The sequence below is a fragment of the Mustela lutreola genome, chromosome 2, assembly GCF_030435805.1.
Source record: "Mustela lutreola isolate mMusLut2 chromosome 2, mMusLut2.pri, whole genome shotgun sequence".
Lineage (NCBI taxonomy): Eukaryota > Metazoa > Chordata > Mammalia > Carnivora > Mustelidae > Mustela > Mustela lutreola.
Genome location: NC_081291.1, coordinates 126,207,024 through 126,227,306, shown reverse-complemented (window position 1 = coordinate 126,227,306; position 20,283 = coordinate 126,207,024). Strand labels below are relative to the sequence as shown.

Genomic DNA, 20,283 nt, shown 5'->3' with positions numbered 1-20,283 from the left:
AAGGATGTGATCTCATTTCACAGCAAAACAGGTCCTGCAAGCCCAGGTAATTCAGGAAGCAGAATGGTAATTATTCACAGAAGAAAGCAGGTAGTATACTGTTACAGTACCACAGTAGAAAGTCAGAAGGTCACCAAGCTTGCAAGGTAACTGACACAACTTGAAACTGCTTGGCCCCCTTTAAAAAGAAGTTATAAAATGGGAGAGAATGAAGCAAGTTTACCTAACACATCTTTGCAAGGTAAGTGCCAACAGCCTCTGAAGTGTTTCCAATCAGAAAATCAAGCAGTTTCTATTACGGAGTTTGTGTGTGTGTACATGCGCGCTCACGTGAGCTTGTGTGTGCCTGCTGAGTTTCAAGGTGTGCTTGAGGGTGAGGAAAAGTGGGCTTCCAGAGAAGCTGGCTGTCTCTTGGGCTCAACAACTCAACCAACACAGAAACCCAGATTTGTGGAGAGTGGGGAAAGTCTTATCTTTATCCTCCAATGGAATGCTGGAGAAATGGTGTGACCAACTTGTAGTGCAGATCTTGTCCAACATTGACCAAATACTGCCTTTTTTTTCTGCTTGAGGAATTTTTATTTGTAATCAAGTTTACTGTATCTGGGGTTTACCAACTAAGTGTCCTTATATTAATATATTAATATAACCATTTTTATAAAGGTAGACAACAGGATCTCAGGGGAGAGCAAAGCAGTTGGGGAGAGGGGATTTATTTTACAGGTCTTACTTAATCAGTCAGATACCTTTGTTCTTTGAAGGGATTGGCTTTGTTGACATTGGCTTGACTGGGCTTCTATGGTTAGGCTTGTTGATAAAAACAATATAAGGTTGCTCACACATTTCACTTTTTTTGAGTGAGAAAACTTCCTTTTTAAAACAAATACAAAACTAATATAATGCTTATTTGTTGCTATGATTTCTAGTAGTCTAATGTCTTGTGAATTGTCACCTTTACTAGAGACATTTTGTTCAAGATATTTTTTAATCGACTGCTAATGACATTTTCATTTAATTATGTTTTTGTGATGCTATCATCAAAAAAATCCCCAGATCACCCAAGTTTTCTATTTAGTGTATAATCAAACATGTAACTACATCTGTGAAATATAATACATAGGACAATAACAAGATGATCATAGATAGGCATGGTCATAAAGTGTCTGTTTTTTTTTTCTTTCTCTTTTTCTCTCTCTCTCTCTCTTTTTAAGATTATATTTATTTATTTGACAGAGAGAGATAGAGAGAGGGAACACAAGCAGGGGGAGTGGGAAAGAGAGAAGCAGTCTCTCTGCTGAGCAGGGAGCCTGTTGCAGGGCTGGACCCCAGGACGCTGGGATCATGACCCCAGCCAAAGGCAGAGGCTTAACTGACTGAGCCACCCAGGCACCCCAAGCATCAGTTTTCTAAAGTTAAATTATCCTCCAGAATCCCTGTGTTTTCTATTTATTTTCTTTAATCCTTTCTTCACTAAACCTGCTTAAGAATCCCAGAATCTTGGGACGCCTGGGTGGTTCAGTTGGTTCAGCATCTGCCTTTGGCTCATGTCACAATCTATGGGTCCTGGGATCAAGTCCCACATCGGGCTCCTTGCTCGGCCGGGTTCCTGCTTCTGCCTCTGCCTACTGTCCTCCCTGCTTGTGCTTGCTCTCTTGATTGTACTCTCTCTCTCTCAATCTCTCTGACAGATAAAATCTTAAAAAAAAAAAAAAAAAAAAAAAAGAAAGAATGAAAGAAAGAAAAGAAGTTATCTTAAGAAAAAAAGAAAAAAGGAAAAGAATCCCAGAATCTTATTTTATTTCTGTATGTTTCCGAAAAGCATTTTGTTAAATACTGCATAAAGTGCTATTATCCGGGCATGTGGGTGGCTCAGTCAGTTAAGTGTCTGCTTTCTGCTTAGGTCATGATCTCAGGGTCCTGGGATGGAGTCCCAAGTCAGGCTCCTTACTCGGTGGTGAGCCTGTTTCTCCCTCTCCCTCTGCTCCTCCTCACCTGCTCATGCTCACACTCTCTATCACTTTCTCTCAAATAAATAAAATCTTAAAAAATATAAAATGCTATTATCAAGCACTTTTAAAGATCAATAAAAAGTTCTTTTGTGCATCCTATTGAAGAAAAACAGCTAAAAGACTTATTTAGCTTAATTCTATGAAATTATTCACTTATATGTGTTTTATATGTGTTTTATGGAGAAAATGATGTTATTATGTATGTGCTTATACTTTTTAATGTCTTTTCTTGGAAAAGTATATGGGAAGTATTTAGGTTGTTAATATTGTTCATATTAATGATGATTTTATGTAAAATACACATAAGTATACGGAAACCACCTGAATAGCCTCTCGTACACTATGCGGTGTGTCACCCGTGTCTGTGTTCAGAGATTATAGTAAACTGAGGAGTAACCAGACTTCGTCTCTTTGTCAGAACAATGGGTAATATTTACCTCTTATTTTAGAGTCCTAGAATGTGTACAGATTTTCTGTTTTGTTTTTCTGTTTTCTCTGGCAGTTTTATGTATGTTTTGTTTCTGGTAATATGTTCCACTGTAAAAGGGTGACTATATGTATACGTGCATATACACACATACACTGACTTTCAGAATTAATAATTGGTATATAGCAGAAAAAACCCCAAAGTTTTAAAAAGAGCTATAGTGAATACTTTGTATGTTATGGTTTGAGTTAGAAATTCACGTGCTAGCTCCATAAACCTCTGTAGCTGGGGGATGCTTGTGAGCTCAGTTCTGTCTCCAGGGGTTTTCCCTTGTGGGTCCTGTGAAAACTTTTCAATGAGGAAATGAGGACTGTGTTCTGTCTGAGTTGCAGTATACCCTTGGCGGGTCTACTAATAGTTCAGATCCATCTTTGGAATATTGTGATGCTTCCATTCCAGGTGTATTTGCCTTAAAATTATTAAGTGAACTTAGTAATCAGGAGAGAGCTAATGATAAGTGAGGGTACTTCACTTTAAATTATTTCCGGATTTTTTTTTTTTTTAGTTATAGAGGAAAGTATTGTGGGGATAATTTGTAGCTTCACGTGTGCAGAGGTAAGATATTTGGTGAATTTAATATCTTAGAAAACAAATCAAAATATTTTCTGGAATCTTCGATTATGGAATGTTAAGCATTATTTTGTTTTCTGTGCAATGCCCTGTCCTAAATTTCAGATTGAGTTTAAAAATTATTGAAGTAAATGAAAAAGGCATTTTATAGTGTTTAATTTTGCCTTTAACTTAGAAATATTTATAAAAATATTCTGAAGTTCTCTGAAATAATACTAATTATTATTAACTCATCTTAAAATAAGCATGCTCTCACAGAAATGACAATATTTAAATACTTTGTTTTATACATTAAATAAATAGATGACTTAAATTTTTTGGTTATGAAGGTAGTAAGTGATAGCAGATCATCATTAGAACTCTATCATGTACTTTGAATAGTGGTTTTCTTAATGCCACATGTCTAGATTATGACCATGTCTAGTCACAACTTGGAGGGCTGGTTGTAAGCATTGTCAAAAGAGTGCTGTTTCCTGTAGGTTTTATACCCAGAAGCCGGTTGAGAGTACCCTAGTTAGTGCAGCCTATAAGCTATCCGCAACTGTGGTATTGGGAACCTGTTTTTTCCCAAATGAAAATGAAGTTGTTCCAGGGTTATCTTCAGCTACATGGGAACAGATCTCAATTATCTTTTCAAACATAAAAAGCAATTTCTTCCTTTCAGTTCTAGTGAAAAGGAACTCTACAGAGAGTAATGTGAAGATTTATATGAGAAGGCTCTTAATAGTCTCAGTATTCATAAAATAGAATGACCTAAGACAGGATAAAATCCTAGATTTCTTTTTTTTCTTATTTTTGAATATATAAATAAATATATAAATAATACAGTAATAAGAATGGGGGCAAATGCTTTCTGAGCATTGTATTTACTAAGGAAGGGAAGCAGTGTTTCCTTGCACAATCCCTGAAAACTTACATGTGCCACCGAGTAGCACCTGGTCAGTTTGTGATAGCAGTGAAATGAAACAACAAAAGGGTGGCAACTTCCTTCCAGGCAGACAGCTCCCTGGAAAATTCCTTAGGTTAAGATTTTTCCCGAGGCCCCTTACCTATATTGCCTGTCAGGAAGGACATGCATTTTGTATTTTAAGATTCTTAGTAACAGGCAGGGCACACTCTAGCAGGGATTATATGAAAGGGAAAGAAGCTATCACTATCCAGTTAGGTCCCTCACCCACCGAGCCCCTCCTACCTCAGCAACTCAGTCCACATGGGTTTTTCCATTTTATTCTCCTCTTCTTCCTTGATCAAATCGTGTCCAAAGCCACCTGCCTCTTTGGAAAGAGTATGTTGTACAAATTCATCTCTGGAATGATTTCAGTAAAAGGTTCAGTTCAGTGCTGAGACAACCTCGAGACTGGTTTCTTCGAATGGGGGTCTCGCCTGGACTGCTCAACACACCCTCGTCACTAGGTCATCTACTTACAGTGGCTCAGATGTAAAGCCCCCCTTCCTCCACCAGTTCTTCTTAGTCTTTTAGATCTAGGAAACCCCTTCTTTAGAGGCTATAAAAGACTAGAGCTCAGGGGGAAAAATGTCTCAAAGTACAGAAAAGTTGGCTAAACCCTATGGAACCCAAGGCCAGTTGTAAAGAATCAGTCAGCAGAGATGAGAGGACTTTTCAACAACCCACTGAAGGAGAATTTGGCTGTCAGAGTTAGGGAAGAAAAACCCTGTGGAATCTTAACATTTTCAAGGTATGAGGGAGCTTAAAGGGCCTCAATCAAGTCTGATATTTTTACTTTGTAGAGTAGCAAATAGAGCCTATGAAGGTAAGAAAATTACCCTTGGTTTCTCAGAAGCAGTTGCCAGAACCCAGGTCTCCACCCAGCTGCCCAGAGCCTGTAATTCACAGAGGAATTTGGCACATTACATTCTGTAGGCATTCACTTTCCTATTTCAAAAGGGAAAATCAGGCTTATGAATGCTTTCAATATTGATACATTCTTAGTTTCTATAGTTATGGCCTGGAAAGAATTGTCCAGTATTCAGTTAGGTTATTACGGAACTGGTCTGTCCAGCCTTGCGATTTTTCTTAACTCTATAAAAGTTACATTGGCTTTTAAGACGTTTGCTTGACTTTCATCATAGCCAAGAGGAGTCAGCTTGAAAATCCAGACACACATGCATTGAGTGCATCATGTTTCTCATGATACAGCCTTTTTTTTTTTTTTTTTAAGAAATTATACTTATTCTGCTGGGCTATGAAAAGAATAAAAAACTCTAGGAAGGGAGGTACCTTAGTGTCTGTGCTTCTAAATTGCAGCCTGAGGGCAACAGTACTGTATACCCCAACCCGTCATACAGGTTTGGTGTACATGTTTACTCTCTGTGGTGGAAAAGTATCTCTGCATTCATCATCGTAAACCGTGCCTGTGAGTGCCTTGAAAACTTTCTAAAACGCCAAAGAGGACTGACCAGTTTATGACTCTTCCTTTCCAGCCTATAGAACTTTAGCAGCATGTTTAAGTAGGAGAAGTGCAAGACGTTCTTGTGGGACTTATCCATGTTCTAGGAGAAAGGCTTCCTCTAGCTCTAACCAATAGGTTGGAACACTTGAAGACCCGAGACATTTTGGAGTTGAAATTTATATATTAAGGCAACAGAGTGTTTTGGAGTTGGAACTTCCAGAAACTCTGCTGAAAAGACCTTATTTTCTAAGGATAAATTTCAGCACATTTGGAGCAAATAAAATTGCAGAAAATGTCAAGGCATGAAATCCCAGGTGAGTCTGATCTGAATGGGTTAGGCAAAAGTGCCGGTGAAGATGGCTGGGGTATTTTCCCCAGGTATCAGGCAGAGAATCCCTGGAGTAGGCAAAGAGATTAGGAGATGAACTCTGAAATAATGTGTAAGAAATAGTTAATGAAAGCAGCAAAACCGAACCAAGGACCTCTTTTTCTTGTCTTTCAAAATGGAAATAAGATCTTATTAGAAATAAACCAGCAAGTAGTGTACTTGAATGGAACATGAGATAAATGTGGTTAAAAACAGTAGTCACTTAAAATCTGCTGCTGGGGGAGAGGCCAGTTCTCAAACACTTTGAAATTTAGAGTTTGTTCATAGACTTTTGAATGTTCTGAAAGCACGGTTTAATCCCCTTTGATTTAAATGGTATTTTATGGCACCAAAATTGTTTTTAAAAGAAACATTTTAAGTTTCAATTAAAGTCTCTATAAAATCTTGAAAAGAAGGTGATACATACCTACAGGATGACTTGATTGTTTGAACATTATTATTAATAATGTAATTAAATTTTTTCCATACATTTAAAAGGTTAGATCTGTCTTTGCATCTGTTTCCTTTCCTTAAAGAAATAAAACAAAGGGTGCAAGTAATGATCTGATGATTGCACATGTATAAACACCTTATAATTACTACATTGTATGCCTATTCACTAGTTTTGGAAAGAGTTTAAACAAATTTAGCTAATTGAGTAGGACAGCAAGCCAACCTTTTTTTATATCACAGTTTTTGGGGGGAGGATTAACCAAGCATATACTTACTATTGCAAGGTATTATACTTGCTACATAAGTGAAGGAAATACAGGTGCCTGATGAGATTGCAAAGAAAGTATGATTAGGATGAAAACCCTTGAAAGGGTATTGAGCTTTAGTTGGATCCCTTGAGCTTCTAATGTCTCTTCAGGAAAAGTATGTGTAAATAGTTTTATTTGCCAGGGCTATTTTGGTGCTTTGTGGGTAGATGCTTAACCATCTCCATAGTTGAACACTTTGAGAGGTGCATTCAAAAATGCCTTTATAATTAATTGACATGAAATTCACCTGTTCTCTTTAAAACCCATGATCAGTGTAATGCAAGATGTGTATTGTATGCCAAAAAAAAAAAAAAAAGAAAAGAAAAGTGACTTAGAGAATAGTACAAAATCCTATCTACTAAAGAAGCCCCAAAGAAAAGTATCTTGAAAAGTAAACTACTGAGCTTAATGCAATTCATATAAAATGTACAAGTTGTGCATGTACACCTGTTAAGCAACACAGTCAATTTTGCTCTGTGACTTCAGACCTTGGTAAATGATTTATTTTTGAGAACTGACTAAACTCTTGAAACAATTCCATCTCTGTGATTCTTTTGTCTTCTCAAAACTAAGTTCCTTTTTTTGTTTGTTTGTTTGGTTGGTTTTTTTAGATTTTATTTATTTGTGAGAGAAAGGGAGTGGGGCAGGGGGCTGAGGGGCAGAGGGAGAAGCAGACTCCTGATGTGGAGCTCAATCCCAGGACTCGAGTGGGGATCATGACCTGAGCCAAAGGCAGATGCTTAACCAAATGAGCCACTCAGGTGCCCCCAAAATAAATTCCTTTGAAAACGAGATGTGAGAAGCAGAGAGAGCTGAAGTGTCACTATGCTTTATTTTCCTCTTTGTTTATGGACATTTAATGTAATCACAGACAAGTCCTATCTTCCTTTAAACTACTAATAAATCTTAAAAAAAAATCTTTTTCACATCAACATTTTTTTGGTGGTCAAAATATGTGTTGCCACAAAAGGCGAAAGTTGCTTCTACTCTTGCCAATTGTTATAAATGTAGATATTATCTAAGAATTTATAGGGAAACCTAGGAGTATATGGAGAGTTTCATAGAGGAGGTACAATGTACACTGGCTCTGACACTTTTGGAAAGTAGAGTAAGTGGCTAGAAAGAAGAAAGTCTTTCCTGGCAAAATAAATAGCAGAGACAGGCATAGAAATTCTATCTACCCATTTATTTACATGATTTATTCTCATCTTATTGAAAACAAAAGGATTTTCCCAAAATTAATACTTTGAAATAAACTATAAATAAGTAAACATAATAAAACATTAGATTAAAATAAGTTAAAATGTTGTATATAAAATATGCACCAGAACATTCTAAACAGCTACCAAACAGGTCACAGATTTGTTTTCAAGCTTCCTGACAGCCAAAAAAATGTAAGAAATTGGCTTTAAGACTTTGGTGGTTCAGATGATATAAAAATGTTTCAGTTATTCAAGGGTTCCATATAGATGGTGACAATAAGAATAATTGGTATAGATGGCAGGGGTCAGGCCTAGCTAGAAGAGAGGAGTTTTATTAGGCAATACTGAGAAATAAAGCTAAGAATTATAGAGACAAAGAAAATGGTATTATTTAACTCATCTTGGAATCTTGCAATGGATGATTCTCTCTTGAGCTCCTTAAGCTGTTCCACTACCCTACCAGACATTTGTCAGAAAAAAATTTATGCAGAAAATACCTCAAACATGTAATAAAAATCTGAAAATAAAAAGAAAGGAAAAGAAAACAAAAGAATAGTTAAGAAATAGACTTAATATCTAAATATTTACATGATTGAAATATTAACTTTATTAAAATTTCAGAATATAAAAATGCTCATTTTGAAAATTAGGTTGCTATATATGTTTTACAAGTATATGGTATTACTCAAGTTTCTCTCCTGCAGTTTTTACTGGATTTTATATAGATCTTTTATGTTCATTTTGGTTAACTAAAGGGTTCTATACATTTACTATGGCAGATTTGGTTGGGGATCGAGAACTAGTTGTGCAGGGACAGAGAATAAGAATAGAGAAGAGCACATTGGTAATGATAATATGTATGTTGCATTGTAAACCTTCTTTAGAAACTGCAAGTGCACTGAGGTTATGGTATTACCCTAAGTTTCTATTTTTGATATGAGTAAGTATGAATTTCAGTGAAAAAAGAAAAATAATGATAATAATGTTTTTATTTGTAAGCCTGAGTTCTCATCAGTGTTAGGTCCATATTTTATATTCTTTTAAGTTTACCATTTACCTTCTGTGGATTTCTTTTAGTCATTATAGTTCTTCTTGATTTGAAAACTTAGAGTTTATATTTCTAGGAGTTAGTAATTAGCAAATTATATTTATCAAAATACTCTTTTTTTTTTTTTTAAGATTTTATTTATTTACTTGAGAGAGAGACAGTGAGAGAGAGCATGAATGAGGAGAAGGTCAGAGAGAGAAGCAGACTCCCCATGGAGCTGGAAGCCCGATGTGGGACTCGATCCCGGGACTCCAGGATCATGACCTGAGCGGAAGGCAGTCGTTCAACCAACTGAGCCACCCAGGCGTCCCATTTATCAAAATACTCTTATATGTCTTGATAACATAATCCACAAGAACATTGCCACTTAGTTAATAAAATGTTCTGAAAGGTAGTCTTGACATGAAATTTGTATTTACTTATGCTGATTTGATAGTAAATAGTTTATCTTTATCATCACATACATATAAAAGGGGAATGAACTAGAATTTATTGGGAACTAAGACAAAGCAGATATTAACTAAGATTATTTGAATCTCACAGCAATTTTGACCTTTCTTTCACCAACAAACACACCTAGGTGTTTGAGATCTCAAACACCTGCCTATGATTTCTTTTTGTCATTCAGTTGTCAGATCAAATATCTCAGTGATACCTTCTCTGGTCTTTCAAACTAAAGCAGCTATTCTATCTTAATATCTGATTTTAATTCTTTTAATAGCTTATCATGAACCATTTCTTAAATATTTTTGTGTATTGCCTATTTCTTGGCAATAAAATTTTGTCTCTGGGATGAGAAACCATAACTGACTTATTTATTTCTGTATTTCTAGTGCCCCAAACCACACTAACACATACTATATTTTCAGTAAGTTTTTTTTTTTTTTTTTTAAGATTCTATCCATTTATTTGACAGAGAGAGAGACCCTAAGTAGGCAGAGAGGCAGGCAGATAGAGGGGGAGAAGCAGGCTCCCCACTGAGCAGAGAGCCCAATGTGGGGCACGACCCCAGGACTCAGATCATGACCTGAACTGAAGGCAGAAGCTTAACCTACTGAGCCACCCAGGCATGCCCAAGTAAGTTTAATATGATTAGAAAAACAAACAAACATAATATTCATACTATCATTCCTGTGTATCTATGCAATTTACATTTATTCTAATATGAAAATTAGTTGAGCATAAAGTAGCAATCACTTAACATGGTAAATATAAAAAAGACACTTTTCTAGAAGAAGAACAATTGACATTGAGCCTATTCTAGGAGACTGGGTACAGTGTGTTGTTGAATTTGTTCCTTCTTATTCCTCTAGTTCTGTAACTGGCTGAGGTTACCTAGATGAGCTCTCAAAGGGTTTTAAGTTGTGCTGATAGAGGAAAACATGTATTAAATATATACCAAATGTGTACCAAGAGTGTTCCAAGTGTTCAATATATTTAAGCTTCAAAACCATCCAATGAGGAAATATAGACTCAAATGCAAATAATTATATGACTATATCTTTGTTATTATAAAAAATGCTGCCCTCCTGATCAGTTTTAAATTTATCTTCATTATTTTCCCTGATCACATAGAAATGGAACACTTAGTTCACATAATAATGGTGGGATTTGACAAAATTCAAATAAAATAAATTTGAGAGATACTTGAGGTTAAATTGGTGTTCACTTGTACTGAGTGCAGCAGAAGGAAGAGCTTGTGAAAACTGGGTTTCTGGCGTTGGTGACAAAGAAAATTGTCCTGTTAGCTGAGGTAGGGGATGCAGGTTGGGGGACAGTTTAGGAAGAGAAATAGGACATTATTCTAAAGAAAGTGATTTTATTTTTTTATTTTTAAAGATTTTATTTATTTATTTGACAGACAGAGATCACAAGTAGGCAGAGAGGAAGGCAGAGAGACAGAGGGGGAAGCAGGCTCCCTGCTGAGCAGAGAGCCCGATGCAGGGCTTGATCCCAGGACCCTGAGATCATGACCTGAGCCGAAGGCAGAGGCTTAACCCTCTGAGCCACCCAGGTGCCCCGAAAGTGATTTTAAACTGTAAGTGTTATATATTGATGAATATTCCAGGACTTAAATTGCAAAAAGAAGGCTAAGCCTTGGGAGAAAGTACTAGGATGGAATTAAAGAGCTGGAAATTACTAAAACTGAAGTCCTATGTGCCACTGTGGGTGGGTGAGATTATACAAAGATAGATGTTAAAGGAGGACAGGAAGACTGGTGATAGAAAGCACTAACATCTGAAATATGAGCAGAAATGAAAGAAATGGAGATGAGGTGATGGGGAAAAAAAGAAGATACAGATGACAGTGTTTGGAGGGCAATGCAGAGTGGGGATTTTCTCTAGAAAGAGTGAAAAAGATGAAACATCAAAATAATCAAATAGACAGGATCTAGTGACTCAAAACCAACATAAAGGTGGAGCATGAGGAAAAAATGATTTGAGAATTATCAAGAATGAGAGCAGTGGTGCCTTGGTGACTCAGGGGGTTAAAGCCTCTGCCTTCAGCTCAGGTCATGATCTCAGGGTCCTGGGATGGAGCCCCGCACTGGGGCTCTCTGATCAGCGGGGAGCCTGCTTCCCCCTCTCTCTCTGCCTGCTTGTAATCTCTGTCTGTTAAATAGATAAATAAAATCTTTAAAAAAAAAAAAGAGAGAGGAAAGCTAAAGACAAAGTTGTAAAGTTAGGCTGTAGGAGTTGTTCAGTGGTTATGCTATGGGAAACGGCCACAGCTGGAGAGTGGGAGACAGAAGAGTGAACGAAGGAGCTAGTTCCATCACCACAGTACTAGGGGTAGATAGGATTTTCACTTTTCACAAATGAGGAAGCAGTGTCTGGGGAGAAGGTGAAGGCTGTGTCTGATGACAACAAGGACTTGAGCTCATTGAGTAACTTTATTTTATTTTTTAAGATTTTATTTATTTGAGAGAAAGAAAGCTAAAGACAGAGTAAGAGCAGAGGGGAAGGGGCAGAAAGAAAGGGAGAAGCAGACTGCCCTCTGAGCAGGGAGCCTGACCATGTGGGGCTCTGTCCCAGGACCCTGAGATCATGACCTGAGCCATCCATGTATCCTTGTTTATTTTTTTCATTATCATCAGAGTAACTTTAAAGAGCAGGAGGGCAACTTTCTATAAAGAAGACTAGGAAGAGTGGATAGGGTGACATATTCCGAGTTACAGAGTAGAATGGGTGATAGAGCTTATACCAAGTGGACTGCATCTTTGCGGTGAAGGACGAGTGCATCCAGCCCGCAGTTCGGGAGGGGCTACATGTGGGGTGTTGATTCCATGAAAGAAAAATAAAGGGTTTGGTCTAAGGCAGTCTTAGACAAGTCACGAGTTAGTTCCAGTGCGTATGGGAAGGCAATAGGAAAAAAGAAAATGCTGGCTGATTATTAAGCCAGTTTTCATGGAGATGAGAGCAAGTGTGTGTTGCTGGCTTGCATAGAGAGTTGGAGATTGTTATCCTGGAAGATTTACACTTTAACATGTAGCACCACCCAGTAAACCTACTCTAGCTAGTCATCTTCAGAGTGCATGCCCCTGGATTATGGCAGAACTGGAAGAGGGAGTTCATTTTATTATAAAACCATCCAGCTTTTGAAAAATAATGGAACACCCCATTTCACTGCCAGTAAGCTTTCATAGTGCTATCTTCTCATTTATGTAACATTTGAAAAGTGCCCATATATGACATTGGCCATATTACATAAATATGACAGACCTATGAGACTTTGGGATGATAGAGACCCACTTCCATTTGGCTCCATTTGAAGAAATCAAAATAAGGTTGGATCAGTTTTTATCTGCTCAAAATTTTGAGACCTTTGGATAGTGATTCATAATAGAGATTGTATGGTTATGCTATTTTCATTGACAATATGAAAGGGGCAAGTAATAAAATTGGGCATTTAGCTAATAGCAATGAGAGACAAAGTTACAATTTAAATCTAATATATATTTGACTTAATTGTTTCTTAATCACTACATTTCCCAGGTGTACCATTTGAAAAGCGCTAGCTTTAAAACAAAAACAAAAACAAAAACACAGGGCCACCCAAAGAGTGTTTTAAATAATTTTCATTTATATCCATATACAAAAATTGGTGACTGTTAACTTTTCTTACTTGAAAGAATGTTTTATTCCTGGTTCATTCTATAGCTGATATGTCTGCTTTTCTACAGATAATGTATTTTGCTCACATAATCTCATGCATACAAATAGTGTTTCCTGTTTGGTACACCCTGATTCCTCCTGTCCTACCTACACACACATCCTTATGATATTTCCATCATACCTGCATTCCTGGGACTTTTATGGAAGGTGATAAAGCTCTGAAGAAGTAGTTTGAAGTAAATGGGTTCTACTAAATTCAAGAACGTTTTGACCATTAACCTTCAGTTTGAAGTTTTAGGTGACCACAAACTGGTATAAAGGAATATAGATTTACCTCTACAAAATACACTTTAAAAATGGTTTTAAACAATTGATGCTTTGCTGATGTAATGGATATTTCCTCTTCAGTGTTTTTAACTTAACAAATTACATGTAAAAGCCATAAAGTCCTTTATATTATCCATAAACATAATAAAAAATGTTACACCACATAACTTTGACTTAGTCAATAATTCTAGGCCTCGCCTTAGGGTTTAAAGAGAAAATTATTCCTGTTACACATTTTAATTATGCTATAAACTTTGGGAAATAGCTATTGATCTTCAGCATCTGACATCAGAAAGTTGTTTTTTTTCTTGTTCTGTAGCCAGTGAAAGTATGACATATAGACTCAAAGAGAAGAATTTCAGAGGAATCGAAGATAGTACATGCACAATAAAGGATATTTTTGCTCGTATTTTTAGCTTAAATGTTAGGAGATGTGAAGATCATCTCCTCTAAACAACTTTCTGCTAAAATTAGGATCACACATTTGAGTTAAGAAATATCTTACCTTGTTTTAAGAAAAAGTTATTCTGTCATGATACTCTTGATTATCTCTTATATTTTAATACAGAAATAGGAGGACTTAATTATGAACTTTAAAAAAATATGTTTAAAGTTTTCCAAACTTACACAGAGTGATAAATGTTGCAGTTATCATTTTAGAAGTAATTACTTCATAATTTTTCATGCTGAATTGGTAAAATGAGTAAAGACCTCTATTAAAATTAAATTGGTATCTAACATCAACGATGGTGATGACGAAGAGGATAGGTACCATATGCTGAACTTTTACTAGGGGGTGGGCATTGCTTTGGACACTTTAAATGGCCACATTTAAGCCTCACATCCACCTTGTGAGAACTGGTCTCAGCTTCTCCATTTTACAGAAGGCTCCAAGAAATTATGAAACTCATAGGAGTAAATAGGAACTAAGTGGTAGAGTTGGGATTCAAACCTAGGTCTGTAGGACTGCTGTAATGATGGTCTTGAATAGATATGGACTTCTTGTCATTTTCACACAAGTTGGAAATTTTTTCAAATTCAGAGCACTTAATGTAAGTAGATTTGTGTTTAAATTTGAATGTATCGAATGTATGCAACTGTTTATTCAACAAATATTTATTGACATATAATGTACCAGACATATTATTAGGAACTACTGAAGCTACGTTCAATGCGTCATGCACACAGCACCTCATAGTCTACTGTGTTTGTGTGTGCGTGTGTATCACTATATTTATATGTATATAGATAAATATATATCTATCTTATATAGATAATGTATCTTGCTTATGGAGCTTCAGAACTCTCTGATAACATTGTAGAATTACTCTGTCTCAAACTTTGGAATCTAATTAAAGGTATGGTCATTTAACTTGGATACTGTAATGCCTTGTGTGGTCAGTTTGGAGACCTCAGTATCTATGTAACGCCAGTCATTAAAGATGCTATTTTGAGAGCATCAGCAGGGAATCTCTATAGATCTTTTTTGCCACCTTCTCACAGTGGGAACTAATATGTAGTAATCTTCAGCCATTTCTTCCCTACCCTTTTCTTCCTAACCCACAATGTAATTAAATCCCTTGATTAAAGAATCTGTTAAACATTCCATGTGCATAATGCCCTTAATAGTGGCTCTAGATTCAATGGTTTGCACAAATGAATTTAATTTAGCTTTATATTAGAAAACCCCTTAAACTCAAAACATAATTTTTGAAATATAGAAGTCTATTTCTTTGTAAAGAAAAGTACAATTTTCTCTGAACTAGGCTTTAATTTGGAGGCTGCTATCTAGCTTCGCCTAAAACTTTTGCACATATAGGGATATCATCTTGTAGGGATAAATAAGTTATAAGCAGTTAATTGTTAGAAATGTCAGGTGTAAGCAAAATTTTCAAACTCAGTTTAGTTATTTTTTATTTTTTAAATTTTGAGAGAGGGAGAGTGTGAGCAAGGGGAAGAGCAGAGGGACAGAGAGAATGTCACCATATTCCACGCTGAGCATGGAACCCGACATAGGGCTCGCTCTCACAACTCTGAGATCATGACCTAAGCTAGTATCAAGAGTCAGATGCTTGACTGACTGAACCACCAAGGTGCCCATCAAACCCAAATTTATTTTTTTGTTTTAATCTTCAGCTTTGAAGAGAAATCAATGATGATATAGATTGTCAAATGCATTTCTTGAAGGGTATACATTGAGAATTATGAGACATGAAGTGTCTTAGCCAATTTAGTGCCTCTGAAGAAAAGTTAGTCATGGGATTTAGGCATTTTAAAAGGAGATATAAGAAGGCTACTATATGCAAATTACTAATCCTGTGGATGTTATTTAAGTCACCTGATTTTACTCCCACAATAGTATCTAAAACCATTATTGTGACCATCTGTATACAAGTCTTCATGCCTAAAAGAAAATAAAGGAACATTTAAGCATAGATGTGATATTTGATTCCTTCTTAAATGAACAGTTCCCCAGTCAAATAAGTGGACACTTTACTTCAGGTACAAGAAACCATTTGTACAAGGGCATTGTAGAATGACTGGTGTCTTTGAAAATTTTCAATGATTACTTCCTATTATGTATCCAGTAAACATCAGTTATGGGGGTGTCGACTTTGTTTTTCTGGAATGGCGTAAACCATGTTTACAATCCACTGATTAGAGTTGAGTTTTAAGGCTAGCTAACTTTTAAACAGAGTAGATGGTTGTATGCTGTTTTCACTTCATCTCAGAACATGTATACCCCTATAATCTCAGCTTTTTGCCCATCCGGATGGCACGTGAGCCCATGAGCACATGTCAAAGATGTTAACCACAGTTTAGATGAGCTGCTTTTGTAGCAAGCACCAGATTTTCTTCACAAACATGAGACGAGATCGGGCACGTTCAGGGTGGTATGGCCGTAGACTCTTCACAAATATGAGAACAGAATATCAATGCCTCTTGACTCCAGTCTCCCCCACTGATCCTTAATGTGCCACGTTAAAATACTTGCATAGTGGACAAGAAGGCAGCATGGGGATTTCCTGACCCTCTTTCCTGCCAAATTGACAGGTTGCATTGCAGCAGGTGCACAGCAAAGCGATTAAGAACGTAAAGGTTGACAAAACATGTGTGATATGACTGCAGGCGGTTTATGTGAATGACATGTCATGGCAAATATTGGCCTCAAGAGATTACAGCTAGGGTTCTGGGGTATAAGGACAATCTATATGCATATAAAAGCATCATTGAGTTGGTGAGTGCTCAAGAAAAAAATAACTTTGACTGGGAGTCTACATCAATGGAGTACATTGCAATTCAAGGTATATTTTTTGCTACTTAAATATTTTACAAATGTCCTATTTATATGAGGCAATGCGATAAACATCTGTCTTGGGAGATGTGATTTTTTGACTGCTGAACAACTCACTCAGCTGCCAGGAGGACCAAGAACCTGGTTTGTTAAAATTCATGATTGGAAAAAAAATCCAATGTCATCCAATTCAGTTTAAGAACACGTGGAGCCCTTGTTGTCAGCCTCTCCGCTTCTGGGATGGCTGACATTTTACATGGAACAAAATAAACTTAATACAAGTGTTGTTACCTTGCTCAGTGATTTTCAGAAATATTCAAGAAGCAGGAGTTAAAAAGTAGATTTGGATGACAAAATAAACATTCACTGTGTATGTGCACAAACATTTGCATAGAAATTTCCACAGACAGAGATATGGACTGCCCAAAATCTTTCCGTGGACCCCCAGCTGAGAGACCCAGATTAAGGATTTGTGTGTTCATATGCATTTTTTAAGAGACAGGGAAATAGATTTCATGAAAGGATTTCATAGTCTAGATAGCATTAAGACGATTTCTAAAGTCTTCTCTCTATCAAAAAATTATGTTATTTACTTCATATCCCAATACATTCATGTTAAGACTTATTAGCTTCTCCCCAGAGAAACAAATATCTATATCTTAAGAAAAAAAAATTCTATGGGTCCCTTGATTGTGACTAAAATAACTCTAATTTTCTGTATAAAAATGTAATGCAAAGAAAATTTTCTGCACTTTTTGATCAGCACTTAAAGGCAATCTCAAAATAAAATAACATTACCAGCATGTATTAAGGTAGAGTGTTATTTGCCTATTTTTTTACTTCATATGGACCATTTAAACTAAATGCTGTCTATAGATATAAATACTTATGAGAAATAAAAATACCTTTATAGTGCTTATATTAATACTTGAATGTTTTGGCTTTTGGTTACTAGTTCACTTACAAATAAATTAAAAGGAAATCCTGTAATCTTTTGGAAAAAAAATAAAATGTTTGTTTTGAGGCTTATATAAAAATCTAGTATTTTAACCAGATTTATTTCTATCATATGTGTTGTAATATATGCCATATATTGATTTTGATATAATCATATGTTAATGGCACACACAATCTTAGATTTCAGCAGCATGATGCATTTTACACAAAAGTGTTAGAATCTCTTCTCTTCATTATGACGTGTGTAGGAATAGGGTTTGAGTTCTTATGTGGAAGAGTCCATCAGAGACAAACAATGAGAGAGGCAAGACCCATGAAAACAATTGTGGAATAACTGAAGCTTTTTTTTTTTTTTAATTTTTTTAAATTTATTTTCAGCATAACAGTATTCATTATTTTTGCACCACACCCAGTGCTCCATGCAATCTGTGCCCTCTATAATACCCACCACCTGGTACCCCGACCTCCCACCCCCCGTCCCTTCAAAATCCTCAGATTGTTTTTCAGAGTCCATAGTCTCTCATGATTCACCTCCCCTTCCAATTTCCCCCAACTCCCTTCTCCTCTCTAACTCCCCATGTCCTCCATGCTATTTGTTATGCTCCACAAATAAGTGAAACCATATGATAATTGACTCTCTCTGCTTGACTTACTTCACTCAGCATAATCTCTTCCAGTCCCGTCCATGTTGCTATAAAAGTTGGGTATTCGTCCTTTCTGATGGAGGCCTAATATTCCATAGTGTATATGGACCATCGAAGCTTTTGTTTTTCCTCTTCAGCTTATTTGCTACGCTTCCTTTCTAATATGGCTAATCATCCTTTAGCCTCTTTCCCCTCTGTCTCTTCCATCATATAACTTTCTTATGAAACTTTAGCATAAAATGATCCAATAAAAATCTTCACAGTAAAATGTTGTATTTTTACATGGTGTAAAATTTCAAGCGTAAGTTTTGTGGCAGTATCTGCTCTACACCCTTCAAAAATACAACAGATGACATCTGTTGAGATTTAAAGTTAAGTCTTATTTTACTGGCCTCCTTAACTTTTCCTCATTCACTGGGTCATACCTAGAATTCCCTAGCTTGAAAATTTTTATAGCAAAATGAATTCTATTGACTATGTTACTGATTTTTTTTTTTTAATCTTTCTCTGTTACAATGCATTTTAACAGTCATGTTTTGAAGGATGGCCTGAAGGGAGCTTTGGACTGGGGTCTTAGTTGCGTATTGTCTTAGCTCGGGCTGCTATAAAGAAATAGCATAGGCTTGGCGCCTTAAATCCCAGACAGTTTCTCACAGTGCTAGAGACCGGGAAGGCCAAGATCAAGGCGCCTACAGATTCCTCTCCTGGTGAGAACCCTCTTCCTGGCTTGCAGATGATTCTTAATGTCCTTCTACCACAGAGAAGTAGAGATCAATCCTGTCTCTCTTCCCTTTTCCTGTAAAGACACTCATCAAATCACAGGGCTCTACCTTCATGACCTAAAATAAACTGAATTACCTCTCAAAGGTCCCACTCCAAATGCCATCATTTTGGAGGTTTGGGTGTTGGCATATGAATTTTGAGGGGACATTCAGTCCATAATTTGTGCTGTTCCAACAAACTACTCAGACTCTGACCTCTGCTTTCATATATTTGGCATCTATGCAGATACTCCTTTCCCTCCTTTGTCCATCAAATTTCGTATCTTGGTGATTCAGTACAATACTAAATCACCAAATTTTACGGAATCAGCAAATTTATGAAGTTTATCAGTGTATTCTTGAGCCAAATTGAATTGCTCTCTGGTTATCTTGAATAGAGCCCTCCTTTTATAAATCAGCTTATTGAGTAAATAGAGATTTCCTCAGTCTGTTCTCAGTTTTCAACTCTGCCAGTATTAGACATCTGGAAAAAGCCCCCTCACCCCACACCCTGATGCACAAAACAAACAAAAAATACCAAACCCAACCACAAAATAAAAATATCATTTTGAATATAACTGTTTACTTCCAGGTTTGGTTTTATTACCTTTCAGCTTTGTTTCAGGGGATTCTTTTATTATAAATACATTTTCCTTAGCTTAAAGAGCCATAGCTTTTAGTGCCTATAGCTATCTTAAGTGTTTGAAGATATGTAATGTTGAATATAAATTAGAATTTTAAGTAGAATTGCAAGGGAGATATACGAGAACCAATAAGTAGTAGCTATAAGGCAAGAGGTTTAGCTGAAGATAAAGAAGGACTTTTATAAAGTTTAAAGATAACATGAGTTTTCTTTCTAAGAAAAACAGAAATTTACTATAATAAGACAGTAAATTCCTTATAAACAGAGCTCAGCATTTACTTGAATTACTACTAATTAGGAAGATATAGAAAAGACTCATGGAGTTACATATGATGATTTTAGGGTATTTTAAAACCAAGAGTATTCTATTGAGATGTTAGTATTTATGTATACATTTGACGGAAAGTCATCTTGAAGAATACAAAGTGATATAATGGAACTTTCAAATTTGGTTACTTAGCATTTGATTGTGAAATGACTTTGCAATTAAATCTGAATCTATAATAGAATGATAAATATGTAGGCACAATGTAATAAGATCTTCAGGAATAAAATTTATAAGATATTTTGATGAAAAACAGTATTTAAATGATTAAACATAATACTTGAACTGAGCATGTAGTGAATTATTGATTGCTAAATGAGAACCTGGATAAAAGATTTTGACGTATTAATGAAAATTTTTT

The 20,283-nt window shown here is 36.1% G+C and overlaps 1 protein-coding gene across 5 annotated transcripts in view; it reads left to right on the top strand.

The window, feature by feature from the left end:
* The window catches only part of NAALADL2 (N-acetylated alpha-linked acidic dipeptidase like 2), a 1,363,661-nt gene that overhangs the window by 435,482 nt on the left and 907,896 nt on the right, over positions 1-20,283 (top strand). The window contains exon 1 of one of the 5 annotated variants that reach the window (XM_059163437.1): positions 72-241. The exons of the other annotated variants lie outside the window; for them this stretch is intronic. Within the exon in view, the coding sequence (XP_059019420.1) occupies positions 199-241 (43 nt within the window). The 5' untranslated portion in view covers positions 72-198. Of the gene's footprint in view, positions 1-71; positions 242-20,283 lie in introns of those variants that run through there. 5 annotated transcript variants of the gene reach the window in all.